The 17,238-nt window shown below is 42.2% G+C and overlaps 2 protein-coding genes across 10 annotated transcripts in view; one reads left to right on the top strand and one right to left on the bottom strand.

The window, feature by feature from the left end:
- The window catches only part of Fubp1 (far upstream element binding protein 1), a 23,614-nt gene extending 20,881 nt beyond the window's left edge, over positions 1–2,733 (bottom strand). For 3 of the 7 annotated variants that reach the window (XM_029475381.1, XM_021158430.2, XM_029475382.1), the window contains exon 1: positions 2,445–2,733. In XM_029475381.1, the coding sequence (XP_029331241.1) occupies positions 2,445–2,552 (108 nt within the window). In that variant the 5' untranslated portion in view covers positions 2,553–2,733. The remainder of the gene's footprint in view (positions 1–2,444) is intronic. The other 4 variants (XM_029475379.1, XM_029475380.1, XM_021158429.2 and 1 more) reach the window with 3 other exon arrangements.
- Dnajb4 (DnaJ heat shock protein family (Hsp40) member B4) overlaps positions 2,665–17,238 on the top strand; it is a 26,950-nt gene continuing 12,376 nt past the window's right edge. For all 3 annotated transcript variants that reach the window (XM_021158435.2, XM_021158433.2, XM_021158431.2), the window contains exon 1: positions 2,665–3,309. The gene's annotated coding sequence lies outside the window, so the exon portion shown is untranslated. The remainder of the gene's footprint in view (positions 3,310–17,238) is intronic.

Raw genomic sequence — 17,238 nt, 5'->3', positions numbered from 1 at the left:
TTTAAAAAAAAAAAAAAAAAAAAAAAAAAAAAGAAGGTAATGACACTTCAGCCCATGCTTTCTTTAGTAGTTTTACAGGTGGAAGTGCAAATCTACTTCTAGTGCTTCCTAGGCAGGGTCCACAGCAGCTTTCAAATTTTTCTTTTGGAAAATTTAACAATGCGTGCGTTCATCCTCTAAGACACAGTTGCACCAAGCTTATAAAAAGCGTCCCTAGCAGCACACTCGGGCTGGTCCAAGTTCCCTGGCATGTGTGATGTGTGTGTGTGTATGTATGTATGTATGCATGTATATAATATCAGAGGACTGCCTGGTCTGGTCTCAGTGGGAGAAGATCCACCTAATCCTTGAGACTCAAGGCCCCAGGGAAGAGAGGTGGGGAGATGAAGAGGGAATGGTGTGAGGAACTGGGGGTGAGTGGGCAGGAATGTAAATAAAGAAAATAATTTTTAGAAAAAGTAAAAGTGTGCCAGGATCAGTGTAGGCAGACCTGTCATTCCAGCATTCAGGAGGGTGAGGTAGAAAGACTCATTTTGAAAACAAAATCTCATCTGGGCATGGGTGGCACACACCTTTAGTCCTAAAGGCAGAGGTAGGCAGTGAGCTCCAGGACAGCCAGAACTACATAGTGAGACCTTAATCCCTTACCTATACAGGCAAGGTTCTGATGGAATTTCTACATACCCAGAATGTCTAGAGGTGTAACAGATACTATCATCTATAATAAACACTCGTATTATCACAGCCATTGCTTTCTAACAATGGAATCTATCCATAGTTTTTCTCACATTCCCACCTTTTTCCTCCTCCTATGCTATCCTATGCTTAGCTGACTACCTCTTAGAGCTGTCCTTCCAGAAACCCTCAATCTTTGTACAGGTTTGTACAGCAAGCAGCAGCTTCTTGTCTATGCTGGCCAGACTCCCACTTCTCACTGCACTATATGAATGTCACCCATCATTCAGTGAGGCATCCTTTTCCAGCAGCATCCTGTACAGCGCCTGCCTCATAGTATGAATATTTATGTAACTGCCGTGGTTTACTTTATTAATCAAAGCATCCTCTGTCTGCTCACTGGTGTTTGATTTTTATCTCACAAGACTACAAATCACACACTTAAAAATCTTCCAAAGCCGAGAGGTGGAGCACACCTATACTAGAGACAATTCAGCAGGAAGCCTTAAACCTCAGACCTGCCTAGGCTTTAGGTCGAGGCCCTGCATCAAAAAGTTTCCTCAGATGCCCAGGCAGACACACTTGTCCCTGAGCCTAACAACTTACACCTGACCAAAGGCTCCTACATGGAAGGAGAATCAACTCCCACAAGTTGTCCTCTGACTCCTATATACACCAATCACGTTACTCATGGAATCCCTCTCCATGAATATATTTTTTTCAGTATCTATTCACTAGATAAGTGTGCTTGCTGTATTATGGTAGATTTGATAAACCTTGATTGAGTCGGTAATCTTTCGGTCCTGAAGTAAGTTTCCAATATAGTCAAAGCTGGCTTTAAAAGCCTGCTAATGTCTAGCAACTACAACAGAGCCATAACGGTTTATTTTACCTTACAGACAAATTCCATAACATACTTTTTTTGAGACAGGTCCCTCTTGGCAGTCCTGACTGGCCTCAAACTCAAGAGACCTGCCAGGCTCTGTCTCGAGTGTTGGGACTGAAGTCGAGCACCACCCCGCCCGGCAAGGCAACATTATACATTTTTAAGGTACAAAGAAGTCGAGGGGGTGGGGCTACTTGAAGACATAGACTTTCAGATTATTGGGGGGGGGGGGTGTCAAATGCAAGGACTTTTAGCTATCCAACCCTTTTCATCTGGGAAAATGGTTGCCATTCGAGGCAACAGTACGTCCCTACGTAGCACAAAGAGGTTGGAGGCTTCGATTTGGGAAGAGAGAGGCAGATTCAAACTCAAGGCTGGGGAAGAATGGGCCCGGGGCCATTTGGAGCTGGGGAAAGGATTGGTGGATCGCACACAGATCCCGCCCCGGGGAGAGCCTCGCTGGTGAACGCCGAGGGGAACGTTAGGCTAATTACGGCGAGGGTGGAGAGCTCGGCGGCGCGGGAAGCGGCGGGGACCGCTAGCCGGCCCTTCCTTGTTGCCCTAGCCGTGACCTGAGCGCCCAGAACCTTCCACGCGCCTGTGTCGGGCGGAACCGGAGCCGAGGCAGGCAGAGCACACGGGGCAGCGAGGCCGCGCGCGGGGCGGAAGTGGAGGCCCCGCGGCCACGCTCGGGGAGAGCGCGTGGGAGTGGGGGGGCTTCAGACTACGACAACGGGTTCGGCCTCGAGCCGCTGGGACCCCCCGTGAGAAGACGCCATCTCCTCGGGCCGCAGCCGCGAGTGCGAGCAGGGCCGGACCTGTCCCGCCGGCGGCTCTCGGGGGTCGGGAAGGGGAAGCCGCCGCGCGGTCGGTCCACGCTTACCTGCCGCGCTCTCTGCAGGGCATCTTTGAAAGCGTCGTTAACGACTCCGCCGCCGCCGCCGCCAGCCGAGCCAGACGACGGCGGAGGCACTGTGGAGTAGTCGGCCATACCCACGCTACAGCACACGCTGCCGTTTCCTCGCGGAGGGAGGCGCCGCTCTCGGTTAACTGCTAAGAAAGGAAGAAGATGGCGGCCGTCGAGGCTCTATCACATTCTTGCACGACCATCGTGCCGTAAAGGGGCGGAGACTGGCAGACGGAAATCCCGCGATGTTTCAGCGCTGACGCGCGATTGGCGGGGAGTGAAGAGGGGGTGGAGGGTACTGAGAAAGGACGCCCGGCGAAGAATATCGCGAGACTTGACCGGGCTCCCACGAGAGTAGGGTCTCTTTGGACGCCTCCTCGCAGCGCGAGTGCGGGCCATTGTTCCCTCGCCTCGGCGGCTGAGGCTGTGGCACCCGGGAAGTTTGCCGCCCGCGCTTGCAGGGGACTTAAAAAAGGCCGTCGCGGATCAGGGAGCTAGCTAGTGTCCTTCCGTGTTTCCGTAGTGAGGGGCCTGACGTCGTCGGGCGTGGACGTCACGCAACAGTGTCCCGCAACCGCGCGGCCGCAGAGCCCGAGGGCCGAGCGCGCGGGGCGTGCGGGGCGTCCGCGGCGACGCTGCGGAACCGTCTGCGGGAGCCCACCATGCTCCGGGACGCCGAGCTGCCGCCGCCTGTGACCTCCAGCGGGGCCGGTCACAAGCGGGGAGGAACTCAGACCACCGGGCCCTTAGTTCTCGAGCCGATTACCTACTGAGTCTCTTATGTAAAATAGTGTGGGCGAGCGGATGGTGAAAGTATGACCGCCCTTTGTCCTTTAAAAACGTGAGTGTTGCACATCCAGTATGTAGACACCTAGCGTTGCGTGTCTTTGGCCAGGCTTACCATGTGCCCCTTATGTCAAGAACGTGTCATGCTCTTGACACAAACCGGCTTTACTGCGTCCCCCCACCCCCGCGCTCCTGCGGGTAGCCAGATCAATGTCATGGTCTGAGTTTTCATTTCTGGACTAGTTGGCTTTGCAGGCAGTTTCTAATATTTGTCATATATGCCGATAACCACATTTCTCCAGACCATTCCTGAGCGTGTCTTAGCCATGCTAGCCTAATGCTGGCAATTACTACGGTGAATGAGGGTTCTTCAGCCCTTACTCTGTTTATACTTTAGTATGCCGCAATGATCCCTGCCCTCAGTTTAGCTAAGAAAAAGGCAAAATGGACTGTCTAATGTATGACGTTTACCCCCTCTCAGTCGAAGAAGCATTTTTCTTAACACCAATCTTAGAATGAGAGAAATATGTTCCTCTGGCTTTCTGATAGCCGGAAACTAATGTGCCCAGTACCCACTATCAGTTACCAAGTCAGGTGCTCGCGGTTACAAACAGCATGATTTTCTTAAAACCAGCTCTGTCTTAGCCATTTGATAGCTCAGCTTGTCCTGTTTTACCTGTTGATAGATGTCTAGGAATGTTCGTGGATTTAGAAAAACAGTAAAGGTATTGGGCTACAGATTTAATCATAGCAATATGTAGGAAAACTAGCTAATGAGAGTATTTCAGTCGTGTTTTGAGGAAGTTTGCCCAGCAAATAGCATTTACTCATCAGTAATTGATGTTTTTATTCACTAATTAGATTTGTATACTAGTTAGATGTCTGGTTGAAATAATTCAGAGTTTTTTTTATTCCCCTTATAACCAATTATCATCGTTTAGGTTTTTTCTAAATATTGAAAGGACCTTCATTTCTCATTTTTCACAACACTGTGCATACCTGGAAGGTGAGTATTCTAGTATGGAAGACTTTGGGATCAGCTTAGGCTACGGTTTGTCATCCTCAATGCTGCTGAGAGACTTTGGACTGGGTAATTCTTGGCTGTATGCTTTGCATGGTACAATATCTCGCAGCATGTTTGGCCACTACTTGCCCTCAGTGCCAATCCCATCTCTCCTAAGCACCACCAATTGTGATAACTGACAATATCTTCAGGCACTGAGTTCACGCCTCGATCCCTGCCCCCTGCCTTTTCTTGACCGTCTTGACTCTTGCCAGTGTATGAGGTCCAGCACTTCTTAACCCTGCTGCTCCAGCCCTGGCCCAGTTACTATCACTGTAGTCCCAGACCAAAAGGGAGCACTTTAGTTTTGCTCCTTCTTGTTTATGCTTCACTAACAACAATAATAAAGGTAAGGAGAGTTGTCAAGATGGCTCACCAGTTAAGAGCACTGGTACTTTTCCAGAGGACCTGGGTTTAGTTCCTACCACCCACAAGGTACATACATACACATACAAACAAAACACCTGAACATGTAAAATAAAATAATCTTTCAAAATTTAAAAAAAGTTGGCCAGGTGATGGTGCTTTGTGCCCTTGAATCCTTACGCTCAGGAGGCAGAGGCAAGTGGATCCCTAGGTGCAAGGCCAGCCTGGTCTACAGATGGAGCTCCAGGACAGCCAGGGCTACACAGAAACCCTGACTGAAAAAAAAAATTAAGAACGTTTGTACAGAACTCAAAACTAACATACTCTACGTACAGGGGTATTGTATTAGGGTTCTCTAGAGTCACAATATTTATGGTGTGTCTCTCTATACTGAGGGGATTTATTGTGATGACTTACAGTCGGTAGTCCAACTCTCCAACAGTGGGTAGCTGTAAATGGTGTAAATGGAAGTCCAAGGCTCTAGTAGTTGCTCCGGCCCACGAGGCTAGTTGTTTCAGCTGGTCTTCTGTAGAAGTAGATTCCACCAGGTGTGCTGGCAAGTAAGTACAAGTGCAAGCAGATGAAGAGTAAATCTCTCTTCCAATATTCTTATTATATAGGTCTCCAGCACAAGGTGTGCACCACCACACCTGGATCTGGGGACTTGTTTTGTCCCAGGCTGACCTTGAACTTAGATCTTCTTGCCTTAGCCGCCATGCCTCAAGATCTCCATGCTAAGATCCAAGTCAGAAACTTGTGTCTTCCAGCCTTAAGATCTGGATTACAGGTGAGCCCTCCAATGCTGGATTGTAGTTCATTACAGATATAGTCAAGTTGACAACCAGGAATAGCCACTACAGATCTTATCCAAGGACCATACCCCTACCTACCTTTTTATAGCTCAAATCTATCTTCTTTCTGACTGAATTACAATCCATCTTTTCATGATTTCTTGGAAACAGGTCTCACCTATACATTTCCAATTACACTTTAAATCCTTTTCCCTAGAAAAGGGTTCATGTAATCAGGTCTCTTCCTCTTCCTCCAGTGATTTGTCTACTTTGCTATCCAAGGTTTCCCTACTTTAGTCTGTATTCTTGCTCTCTCCTCTACGTAGATGCTCTTGTAGCCCTTGGCATGCATGCTTTGACCACCTCATTCATGTTTTATGTGTTCAGCTGCTATGAAGACCACTGCGGTGACTCATGCCATTCAACAACCACTAACTTATTACCATGCTCTATAGCATTTATCTGTGTCCTGTGTTTATTTTCTTAGTTCCCTTAAAGTGTGAACTGGAGAGCAATGAGTCTGTCCCATCAGTATCAGTTCCTAGCACTGTGTTGACAGCCTATTTGTTGAGTAAATAAATGTTTTGAAAAACCTAAACTATATTTTATTTCTTTTTTTTTTTTTTATCTTGAGCTATCTGTGTCTCAGATTTCTCATCTACATAGTGATCATAACCTGCCTTGTCATTCTCAGAAGAGGCATTTCTGAACTCTTTAGGAATCATATGATGCTGTGCAAATGGGACTTGGTACACCTAAAATATGTTAATTCGTCTGGTATTCTCATGATCAGGAATGATAGTCTATAGATTGTAGTACACTTTAAATCACATGTCCAAATAGTCTTGGTAAAACTCAGGATCCTTACAGATGGCTCATCAGGTAAGAACTCTTGATGCGTTAGTCTGAGGACTTAGTTTCAAATTCCCAGAATCCACATAAAGAGTTGGGCACAGTTATTTGACAGGTCCCTAACACTATGTCTGGTGGGTGGCAGAGACAAGATCACTAGGTACCCAGTCTAGCTATAGATTGAGTAAGGCAGAGACTGGTATAGCACAATACCTGAGGTCTTTTGGCCTCTGCATATGTGGATTTATACACTTGTGCACATATGCAAATTTTAAATAAGTTAACAATATAACCTTGGAACAGGGTAGAGAACAGCATTTTAACCAGTGTCTGAGACTGGAGGTAGCCAAACATACACACAGAGAAGGTAATTTGGGGTTTCTTGTTCCTTGTTTGAGATAAGGTCTCCCTATTGTAACCTTGGCTTTCCTAGAATTCAATATATAGACCAGGCTACCCTGAACTCAAAGGAATCCACCCTTTGAAAGCTGACTCCTTGCCCTGTCAGCTCTGACACCAAACGTTTTGTGAGGTGAAGCTACTTGGTTCGTGGTTCACTATCTGCTTAAATGAACAAAAACCTTAAAATGTCAAAGAGCTTTATTCCCAGCCATGTTATAATCAAAACCAGGGCCTCCTATACAAGCAAGTAGTCTCATCATTGACCTATATCCTGATGAGGTAACAAAGTTTATAGTCTACCAGAACTATTATTAGCTTTGTAATTCAAGGTCGGACCATATTTCTTTTTTTCTTATTGCAAAAATATTTTAATACAGTCATAGTACGATTATAAAGTCATATTTCTAATATGTTGAATATGTTCAAAATATTAACAAAACCTATCTCACATTTTCACACATGTATTTTGATCACATTTGCTTGGTGCTTGACATATTCAACATCTAGTTCCTAAAGATGAGTTCTAGTTGTCTTGCTAAGGATTCTAGCTGTATTGCTAAGGAGGCAGAATGTAAATAAATCTTTTTTTTATCTGAACTTTATTAGATATTATCTTTTAAAATGACATAATTTGAGTCCTAAAATGAACAGTTAATGAAATGATCATAAAACTAATTTTAATAAAGGCTTACGTTTCCAGAGGAAAATATTCAATGTGTAGAACTCAACTCACCTTGGTTTTGTAATCAGGGCCTCTACTTTTCCTTTATAACATTTCTTCCTGGAGAAAAATCACTTGGAAACTGAAGCTCTTTACCAGATAAATCCTTAAGTAAAGCTTGGTGGATATGAGATTTAAGACTCACTTGAGATAACAGCTTTGTTTTTAGTAGAATTTTATTTTTTCATGACGTTTTTATTTATAACTGATCATTCTGGAATTTGCCTTCTGATTCTCTTTATGCTTTTGTATTGTTTTTATTAGTTGGTTTTATTTCATTCTGAAATATATTTAAAGAGATGCATACTTGAGAGAAAAGTGGAATTAAACTTTTTACACAAGGACTTTGAAGCTGCTGTTTCCTACGATGAGCACAGCCATTTCTAACTTTTACACATTTCTAGTTGGAGTAACTAGGGACATACAGACGGCCTCAGAGTCAAGTGTAGTCTTCGTCTTCATTGTATCTCTTCTTTGCAAGACAGGATCTTGTGTGGCCCAGGTTGGCCTTGAACTTGATGTTGATTTGAGGATTGACCTATAGTAGATATGCAGTAATTCTTCAGTTTTTCAGTCCCATAAAAGAGCTGGGCACGCCTATTAAACAATAAAAATGCCACCCTTGCAAAGCTACTCTTAGTGCATAGATGTCAGTGAAATCATGAGTCACTCTGTGCATCCTGCATTTTCTCTCATCCTGTTATTTCCAGTAGTCTAAGTAGTCCAGGTCTGTAGTTCATTAGAAATGGATCTAAAGATTGGGATAGGAAAAGCCTAATGAGCAGATAGGTCATTTGTCTAGCAAACATTTAACTCCTAGCATAAGTTACAGTACATAGAATAACTTCATGAGTGCTCATTGTGGTCATCTTGATTCTTAGACTCTGTTTTTAACCGTGAGTAAAGAGCGAGCTTAGTCCTGACCAAGTCACAAGTGGAGACTTCCTGTTAGATCAGATAGTACTGAGTGCACCTGGCAGTGCTGCCTCCAACTCTACATGCTAAAGCGCTAGTTCTTTGTTTATGGCCCTATTCTCTATAGAGTATCAGCTCTTAGGGCGGTTTCTGTTGTTGTCAGTAGGCCTTTATTAACAAAACCATAGCATGCATGTAATGAACTTGACTTTACCCTCAAATGCCTTATTCTTAACTTCTCTTTGATTAGTAACACTTGTGCATACCTTTATTCAGCCCAGAAACCAACATCTGATACCAGTCCTAATGTGCACATCTAGCTGTTTGGAAAATTGTGCAGAATCTATTTAAAATTTCCCCTCTGTCTCTAAAGCATCCACATCTTACTTTAAGTCCTGTAGCTAACCATTTCTGTCCATTCATTCAGCAGAAGTTTATCTGTTATGCAAAGGTCTTGTTCACGCAGGGAAGGCAGGAGGGGGAAAGGAAGGGAGAGAAAGGGAGCGAGACCCCTCTAGGAGATCGAAATCTAGTGGAAAATGCATTCATTTATGTAGAGTGAGAGTTGATAGCTAGTGATAAGTGTGGAGTAGGAGGAGCCCAACCTCAGCCAGGGTCCACAGCAGCACAGCTCTCAGAGGCTGGGGCTCAAAGGGGAGCTTAAGCTATGTGGAGAGTTTCTGGAGTGAAAGATACACATAACATGTTATACATAACAGACACATCAAAGGCATACCATTTGGTGCAGGTGTTGCTCTGAAGCCTCTCTCCTCTCCTCTCCTCTTCTCTTCTCTTCTTTAGTGGCACGTCATTATACAGTTAATCCCCATTTCTTGCCAATTCTGTATTTATGAATGTGCCTACTTCACAAATTTATTTTCATCCCCAGATCAATTTTCTAGATGATTTGGGGTCATTTGAAGATGCACACATGCAGAGCTGCACTGGCTTCAAGTTGGACAAGTAGGACTTTGTGTTCTTTTAAAAATGTATTCACTTGGGCTGGAGAGATGGCTCAGCGGTTAAGAGCACTGATTGCTCTTCTGAAGGTCCTGAGTTCAATTCCCAGCAACCACATGGTGGCTCACAACCACCTGTAATGAGATCTGACTCCCTCTTCTGGTGTGTCTGAAGACAGCTACAGTGTACTTACATATAATAAATAAATAAATCTTTTTTAAAAAATGTATTCACTTAATTTCTGAGTCTGCACACATGCCAGAGGTTAAAATGGGGTTCTTCCTTTTCTTTCTCTCTTTTCTTTTTCATTCTTTCTTTTCTTTTTTTCTTTTTGCGTTTTGAGATAAGGCCTCTTCCTGAAGCTGGAGCTTGAAGTCTCTCAGCCTGCCATGAGCAGCATGCAGGATCTGCCATTGCACATGTGCACAGCCTGGCCGCTTCTGTGTGAGTGGGGGGTTTGGGTGCAGGTCCATTTCTGCACCTTCAGGTTTTTTGTATTCTTGTCTTAGCGATTTACTATAAGTAAATCCTTTTAGGTTTATTTAGTATGTATGGCATTCTTGTTGTTTTTGTACTTTCGTTGATTTTTATTTTAATCAATTTCACCATTAAATGGATCCCAAGCACAATGCTGAAGTGCTTATATTTCTAAGTATAAGAAGCTATGATATACCTACTAGAGAAAACACGTGTTAGGTAAGCGCATTCAGGCATGAGTTATACCACTTTTGGCTATGAGTTAATGTCAGTAAGTCAACAATATAAAATAAGAATCTTTAAGTAGGAATACATATAAAAAGGAAGTTATGTGTTGGGGTGGTTGGTGAAAATATGACCAGAGGCTAGCAGGAACCTTTATTTCCCTTAGGAATAATGATTCAGAATTTGCTAACTCAGCATCTGCCACAGTTATAGGAAGTAAATTTGATTTGGGGGAAATGGCCAGTCATTTATGGTCAGGATTGATGAGTGATATAAATGACCAAAGAAGTATGATTATGAAACAGTCTTCCTGAACCATTATAACACATACACTGCCTCTTGAGAACAGGCCAGCTTACACCCCAAGTATTCCTGTATATATTATATACCCCCCTTGGTAGGCATGGCCAGGTTGAGAGTCAGTCTACAAATTTTATTTTTACCATTAGTCAAGAAAAAAGATGTTGACTTACTTTATGAGGGTTTAAAATATAAAGCATAAAAGGAATTTTGCAAAACGCAGGTTTTTTGTTTAGTGCTTTTAAAAAGTCCTTTTATGAGGGATATCTTGTATAGTATGGGGGTCAGCAAGCATTTTCCATTAACGTCCAGTCAGTACATACTTTAGCTATTCCTGGCCATCAGCCCTGGGTTTAACTTTCTATCTGCTGAGAGGAGTGATAGTAAGTTCCTCATGCATTTACAGTGGAGATCTTGTGGGCCAGTGGCTGTGTGTGGGCCAGTGGCTGTGTGCCTTCTATCCCGTTTATCCTTCACAATGCACACAATGATCTAGTGGGGGATCATAAGTGTTGTATTGATAAACTGACTGTAGTACAGTTAACGAAAAGACTGCATGTTTAATTTTTTATTATGTGCGTGTGCGTGCATGATGTTGGAGGTCAGAGAACAGTTTGGGGAGAGTACTTTTCCCCCCATCGTGCGAGTGCTGGGGATTGAACTCAGGTCATCAGGCTTGGTTGGAATAACCTTTACCTGAGTCATCTTGTTGGCCCAATAAAGACTATATTTTAAAATCATTTATGCCATTACTATCTCAATTATTTTTGGTATCTTAATCTTTTAAATCTGTGCCCTCTGTAGGTGAAAACAGTAGTTTGAGCTCATTATAGTTGGAATTAAGCACTCAGCCATCCAGTTTGTAGCAGTTGGTGAATACTATAGGATACGTTTGCTCACTTTTATAAATATTACAGTACTTCTGGTAGCTGTCAATACGTCTGAATTGTGCTTAAGTCTCCTTAGTAGCATCAGTTTGATTATGTGGGCATGGATGTAATGTGATTTTTAGTAAAATTTGGTACTCATAAAATGAAATCATTTTATAGCTGCAAATAGTTAGCAAGCTAAACATCCTGCTGGGTAGTTAGTTGGTCACAGTGTTGGGCAAGAGCCACATGCTCCCATGGGGCAGCCCCATGACCTCTACCTGCCTCTCCTTATGTGATAAATGCTTCTTTCCTTGTACTGTATACCACTTCTCTTAGAAGTACACCACCACCACCACCATCACCACCACCACACACACAGGCACACACACACACCTGCCACTGTCTGGTTTTTCAAGATAGGGTTTCCCTCTGTATCCCAAACTGTCCTTGATCTCACAAAGATTCACCTGCCTCTGCCTCCAGAATGCTGGGATTTAAGGTATTCTCCAACCAGTTAAATTTTTTTTTTCTGCCTGTTTATGAGGAAAAACCTCTAGAACTGAAGAAAGTTAAAACCGTGCCTACTTGTTTCTTAGTGTTAATTTACTTTGAACATCATGTGTGTATTTCTTGTCTGAGCATGTGTACTTACATCGTTTGTTTGTTTTATTTTATGTTGTTTAGCTTATAATTTTGTCTCTCCCCACCCCCAACTCTCCCTTGCCCCAGACAGACCTAACTCAGGACCTTGTTCTTGCAAACATGTTCTTGCGCATGCACTGAGGTAAATCCCCAACCTTTGAGCGTGTGTAAACACAAGCATCACCGCTACCTTTGAACCTGTCATCCTTTTTTTTTTTTTTAAATGATATGAAATGCTTTTTATGACTGAAAATGGATTCTTTATAGTCTCCTAAGAGACTTTCCCAAGTATGTATGTGAGATGATGTGTATGAGATAGATTTAAGTTCATAGGCTATGAGACTGAAAACTGGTTATCAGGACTCAATAGCCTACACTGTCTGCCGCAGCTGTCACATGAGCATGGTGGAAGAGGTGCTGCGTGAATGTGGATAAACACTGATTTCCAAGGGTTAACCCCCCAAAGCGTGAAAAGTGTCTTGTTGGTAATTCATATGCTGATTTTTTTCCCAGTGATTTTTTTTAATATAGTGTTATAAGCACATATCAGTGAATCAAGGCACATTTAAAGCAGTCTAGAAATCCCAGTTTCTTTTGGCCACATAAGTTGGTCTTGAAAATGTGTGTGTGTGTGTGTGTGTGTGTGTGTGTGTGTGCTAGAGGTAAATGTTGAATGTCTTCCTCTATCACTCTCAGCCTTATTTTTTAAGGCAGTGTCTCTCAACCTGGAGCTAGGAGCTAGCTGTTTGAGCCAGCCTAGCTAGCCAGCAATCAGTCGCCCACAATTCGCCATCTCTGAAGCCCCTCCTACATTCCTCAGCACTGGGCTTACACACACATGCCACTTGGCTTTTATGTGGATGCTGGGAATCTTCACAACACTTTACCCACTAAGATTCCTCCCTAGCCTCAGGAACACTATAAAGTAGATCACAAGATGCTAGAAAGTATACTAGCTCTCTTTTTGTTTTGGAGTTACTAGTAAATTTTTGGTGACTTCCTATAAAAGAGAATAATAAAGAAGGCCTAATTGTTACTTGGGAAACATTTTTTTTTTAAGATTTTATTTATTTATTATATGTAAGTACACTGTAGCTGTCCTCAGACGCTCCAGAAGAGGGAGCCAGATCTCCTTGCGGATGGTTGTGAGCCACCATGTGGTTGCTGGGATTTGAACTCTGGACCTTCGGAAGAGCAGTCGGGTGCTCTTACCCACTGAGCCATCTCACCAGCCCACTTGGAAACATTTAAATATTATAGTATGAATAAATTAGTTCTATACTCCCCCCAAATAAAAATTAATTTATTCCCATTCAAGAAAGTTTTGAAGCACAAAATATTTCTGATTAGTATTTTGCAGTAACTCTAGTAAATTTTGTTTTGTGTCTACATAGGCTGTCCTAGAACTTATATAGATACATGATGCTGGCCTCAGACTCAGAGCTCTGCGATTAAAGGTGTGTGCCACCATACCTGCCTTCTCTAGTAGTTTTAAAATCAGCTGCTTAAAGCAATTTTATTTTTACCTTATTTTAAAAGGGCTTGTTCTTTAAATTTTTAAAAATTTACCTTATATCTCTTTTAAAGATAATTAAATGAATCAGTTTAAGTGTATATATTCTGAAATACTTTAGGGTAAATTATAAAACTAAGCAATAGCATTATCAAAAATTGATAGGAATTACATACCTGTGGTGATAAAGTACTTAGACAAGCTAGACAGTAGTAGTCTCCTGAGAATCACGTCTGGTAACCTTCTATCTCCTGTTGATCTTTTTGGGGTTGTTTTAGAAATGTTTTTTAGATAGTTAAAAATATTAACATTAATAAAACTTTTCAAAAATCACTTTACTTTGCTAAGAAAACTAAAAAATAAATATCACAGGTTTAAAATTGTTCGTTAATATTTGAATGACCAATTAAACAGCTTTCTCCCTTTTTCAGCAATAAGAAGTTAGAGCTTCTTCTGTGCTACACAAGCTATTTGAAATATTAATTCACTTTACATCCCCATGGCAGCCCCACCCTCACAAACCCTTCCTCCCATCACCCCCTCCCCTTCCCTGTGGGTACTGCCTTACCCTGGACATCAAGTCACAGCAGGACTGTGCACATCCTCTCTTACTGAGGCCTGATCAGCAGACGACCCCCATTCTTATTGTTAGGGGACCCACATGAAGACCAGACTGCTCATCTACTTCAAATGTGTAGGGGACCTAAATCCAGCCCCCGAATGCTTGTTGGTTGGTGGTTCAGTCTCTGAGTCTCCATGGGCCCAGGTTAGTTGTCTCTGTAGGTCTTCTGTAGGTGTCCTTGACCCCTCCTGCTTGAGTACCACATTTCTTTTTCAAAAATTATGCTGGGTGTGGTATTGCACACCTTTTAATCCCAGCACTTGGGAGGCAGAGGCAGGCGGATTTCTGAGTTTGAGGCCAGCCTGGTCTACAAAGTGAGTTCCAGGACAGCCAGGGCTATACAGAGAAATCCTGTCTCCAAACCCCCCCCCCAAAAAAAATTGTGTTTGTGTGCATGTGTGGGTATGTGTGTGTCACTGTGTGTTTGTTTGTCAGAGAACAGCTTACAGGATTTAGTTCTGTAATGTAGGTCTCAGGGATTAAAGCAGGTTTTCAGGCTTGGCAGTAAGTGCTTATACACACAAAGTCATTTTAAAGAAGCTTTTTTCAAAAACTAAGATTTATGTTTTATTTATTTGTGTGTGTGTGTGGGGGGGGGGAGGTGATGCCACCTGTGTGCCCGTTCCTGGAGAGGGAGAAGAGGATCAGATCCCTGCTGCTGTGGTAAAGCTGCCTGTGAGCTGACTGATTTTAAATCTCTTTACATTGTTTTCCTTTAAAATAAAGCTGCAATTAAAACCATGAACCATGATAGAAGCCAGGCGTGGTGGTGCATGCCTTTTAATCCCAGCACTTGGGAGGCAGAGGCAGGCAGATTTCTGAGTTCAAGGCCAGCCTGGTCTACAAAGTGAGCCTCAGGACAGCCAGGGCTATACAGAGAAACCCTGTCTTGAAAAACCAAAAACCAAAAAAGATGATAGATGTTATTTATATTATATAAAACCATGATAGGTGTTATTTATATTATATAAAACCATGATAGGTGTTATTTATATTAGCCTCTCTGAAAATCTGAAGCCTTTCCCCAGGGTTAGAAATTTGAAGCGTGAGTTCCAAACTTACAGTTCTCTTAGTGCTTACAAGCTTTTAAGGAAAGTATAATACATACAAATAAGATATGGTCATTATTAGACGACTAGTAGTTTGATTTCTTAGAATAATTTAGATACACCCAAAATAGGAAAAGTAGTAGAAGAGACAGAGACCCGTGTTCTTTACTCTTTATGCTAATACTGGAACAATGTTTATTTAAATGTTGTTATCACAGCTGCTGGGTCTCTTGGCTCCTGCCTGTAATTCTAGCATTCAGGAGGCTAAAGCAGCAGTATTATAAGTTCAGAGCCCACTTGCATTATAGCGTGAAGACACTGTTGCACAATAAAAATAAAACAAGAAACTTGAAAAGAGTACCATAGCTTACTGTTGGGCCATAATTATGAAAATTTCTCTTGCTTAAATACCAACATGTGCACATATATATGCATCCATATCAGAGAGCATACGAAAATATTTTCCAAACAGCAATTATATAATTGCTATTATTAGGAAGGCTTAGAAGAGTTTCTTGGTGTAAGAAAAGTCAGAAATTCAGACATGAAAGTCTGAAGGAATCTTGGCTTAAGACATGAAAACCTGAGGGTATCTGAGTCCTTTGAGATCAGTCTGACAGTTACTTACTTGTTTTGATAAATGTTTTTTTGCAAACTGAAATCTAGAGTAAATGGAGATTTTTATCAGTAGTCTTTCACTAATAGCAAAATAGTTTGTATAGCTTAAAATAGTGCAAAATTTGTATGTATATGTCATACATTTCAGTGTTTAAATTTTTGTTTGTTTGTTTTTTGCTTTTGTTTTGTGAGGGGCCATTAAGATAGGATCTATCTACATAGCCCTGAATGTCCTGGAATTCACTGTGTAGACCAGAGTGGTCTCCAATTCATAGAGAGTCTCCTGCATCTGATGGAATTAAAGGTTTACACTACCACACCTGGATTAATAATAATCTTTTAAGTTTAACTCTAGAGCAGGCTTTACCTGGTTAAGTGGCAGAGCTGACATTAGAAACCAGGAGCATAAATAAATACACACATACTTGTGTCTTTATCCTTGAGACATTTGTAGCTTTTTTGTTTTGCTTTGTCTTTTGTTTTTTGTTTGTTTGTTTGTTGAGACGGGGTTTCTCTACATAGCAACCTAGACTTTCTTGGAACTCACTTTGTAGATCAGGCTGGCCTCTTAATTCACAGAGATGAATTGCCTCTGCCTCTCAAGTGCTGGGATGAACAGAATCCAGGTTTGTAAATAGCATATATTAACAGGAATATTCGGAAAGAGCCAAACATAGCTTTTTTGCATATATGTGTGTGTGTGTAATTTTATAAATAACAGTGTTATACATGACATGATTGTTTTCTGAAAGAAAGTTGTTGGATTTCATATAATAAAATCATAAAAGGTATCTGACACCTTTAATCTTCACAGTGTCAGTGATATTTAAATACAGTGCCTTAGCTTATTTAATCCACATGGCAGCCCTACAAAGTCGATATTAACCCCACTGACAGATAGAGAAACTGAGGCATAGAGTTTAGATCTCAGGCCACACAACTGGTGAGTGGCATTACCAGAATTCTAATCCAACAAGGCTGTCTTAGGGTTTTACTCCTGTGAACAGACACCATGACCAAGGCAACTCTTTTAAGGACAACATTTAATTGGGCTGGCTTACAGGTTCAGAGGGTCAGTCCATTATCATCCAGGCAGGAACATGGTGCCAGTCGTTTATCATCCAGGCAGACGTGGTGCAGGAGATGCTGAGAGTTCTACATCTTCATCTGAAAGCTGCTAGCAGACTACTGACTTCCAGGCAGCTAGGATGAGGGTCTTAAAGCCCACGCCTACAGTGACACACCTATTCCAACAAGACCACACCTAATAGTGCCTCTCTGTGGGCTGAGCATAAACAAACCATCACAACTTGACTCCAGAGACTGCTTTTAACAAGTACTTTAAATAATTGTTTAGATGGTCCTTAGTCCCACTGTGGATTTTCTTCCTTCTTCCTCCTTTCTGTCCCCTGGGGATTAAACCCAGGGTCTGATACATGGCGGACATGCATTTTACCACTTTTCTCCAGTCCTCATATTCTCTCTCTCCCTCTCTCTCTGTTCTTTTCTTTTCTTTTCTTTTCTTTTCTTTTCTTTTCTTTTCTTTTCTTTTCTTTTCTTTTCTTTTCTTTTCTTTTCTTTCTTTTCTTTTCTTTT

The sequence above is a fragment of the Mus caroli genome, chromosome 3 (assembly GCF_900094665.2).
Source record: "Mus caroli chromosome 3, CAROLI_EIJ_v1.1, whole genome shotgun sequence".
Classification (NCBI taxonomy): Eukaryota; Metazoa; Chordata; class Mammalia; order Rodentia; family Muridae; genus Mus; species Mus caroli.
The sequence above is the reverse complement of the archived record's forward strand: the minus strand, read 5'-3'. Positions and strand labels throughout refer to the sequence as shown.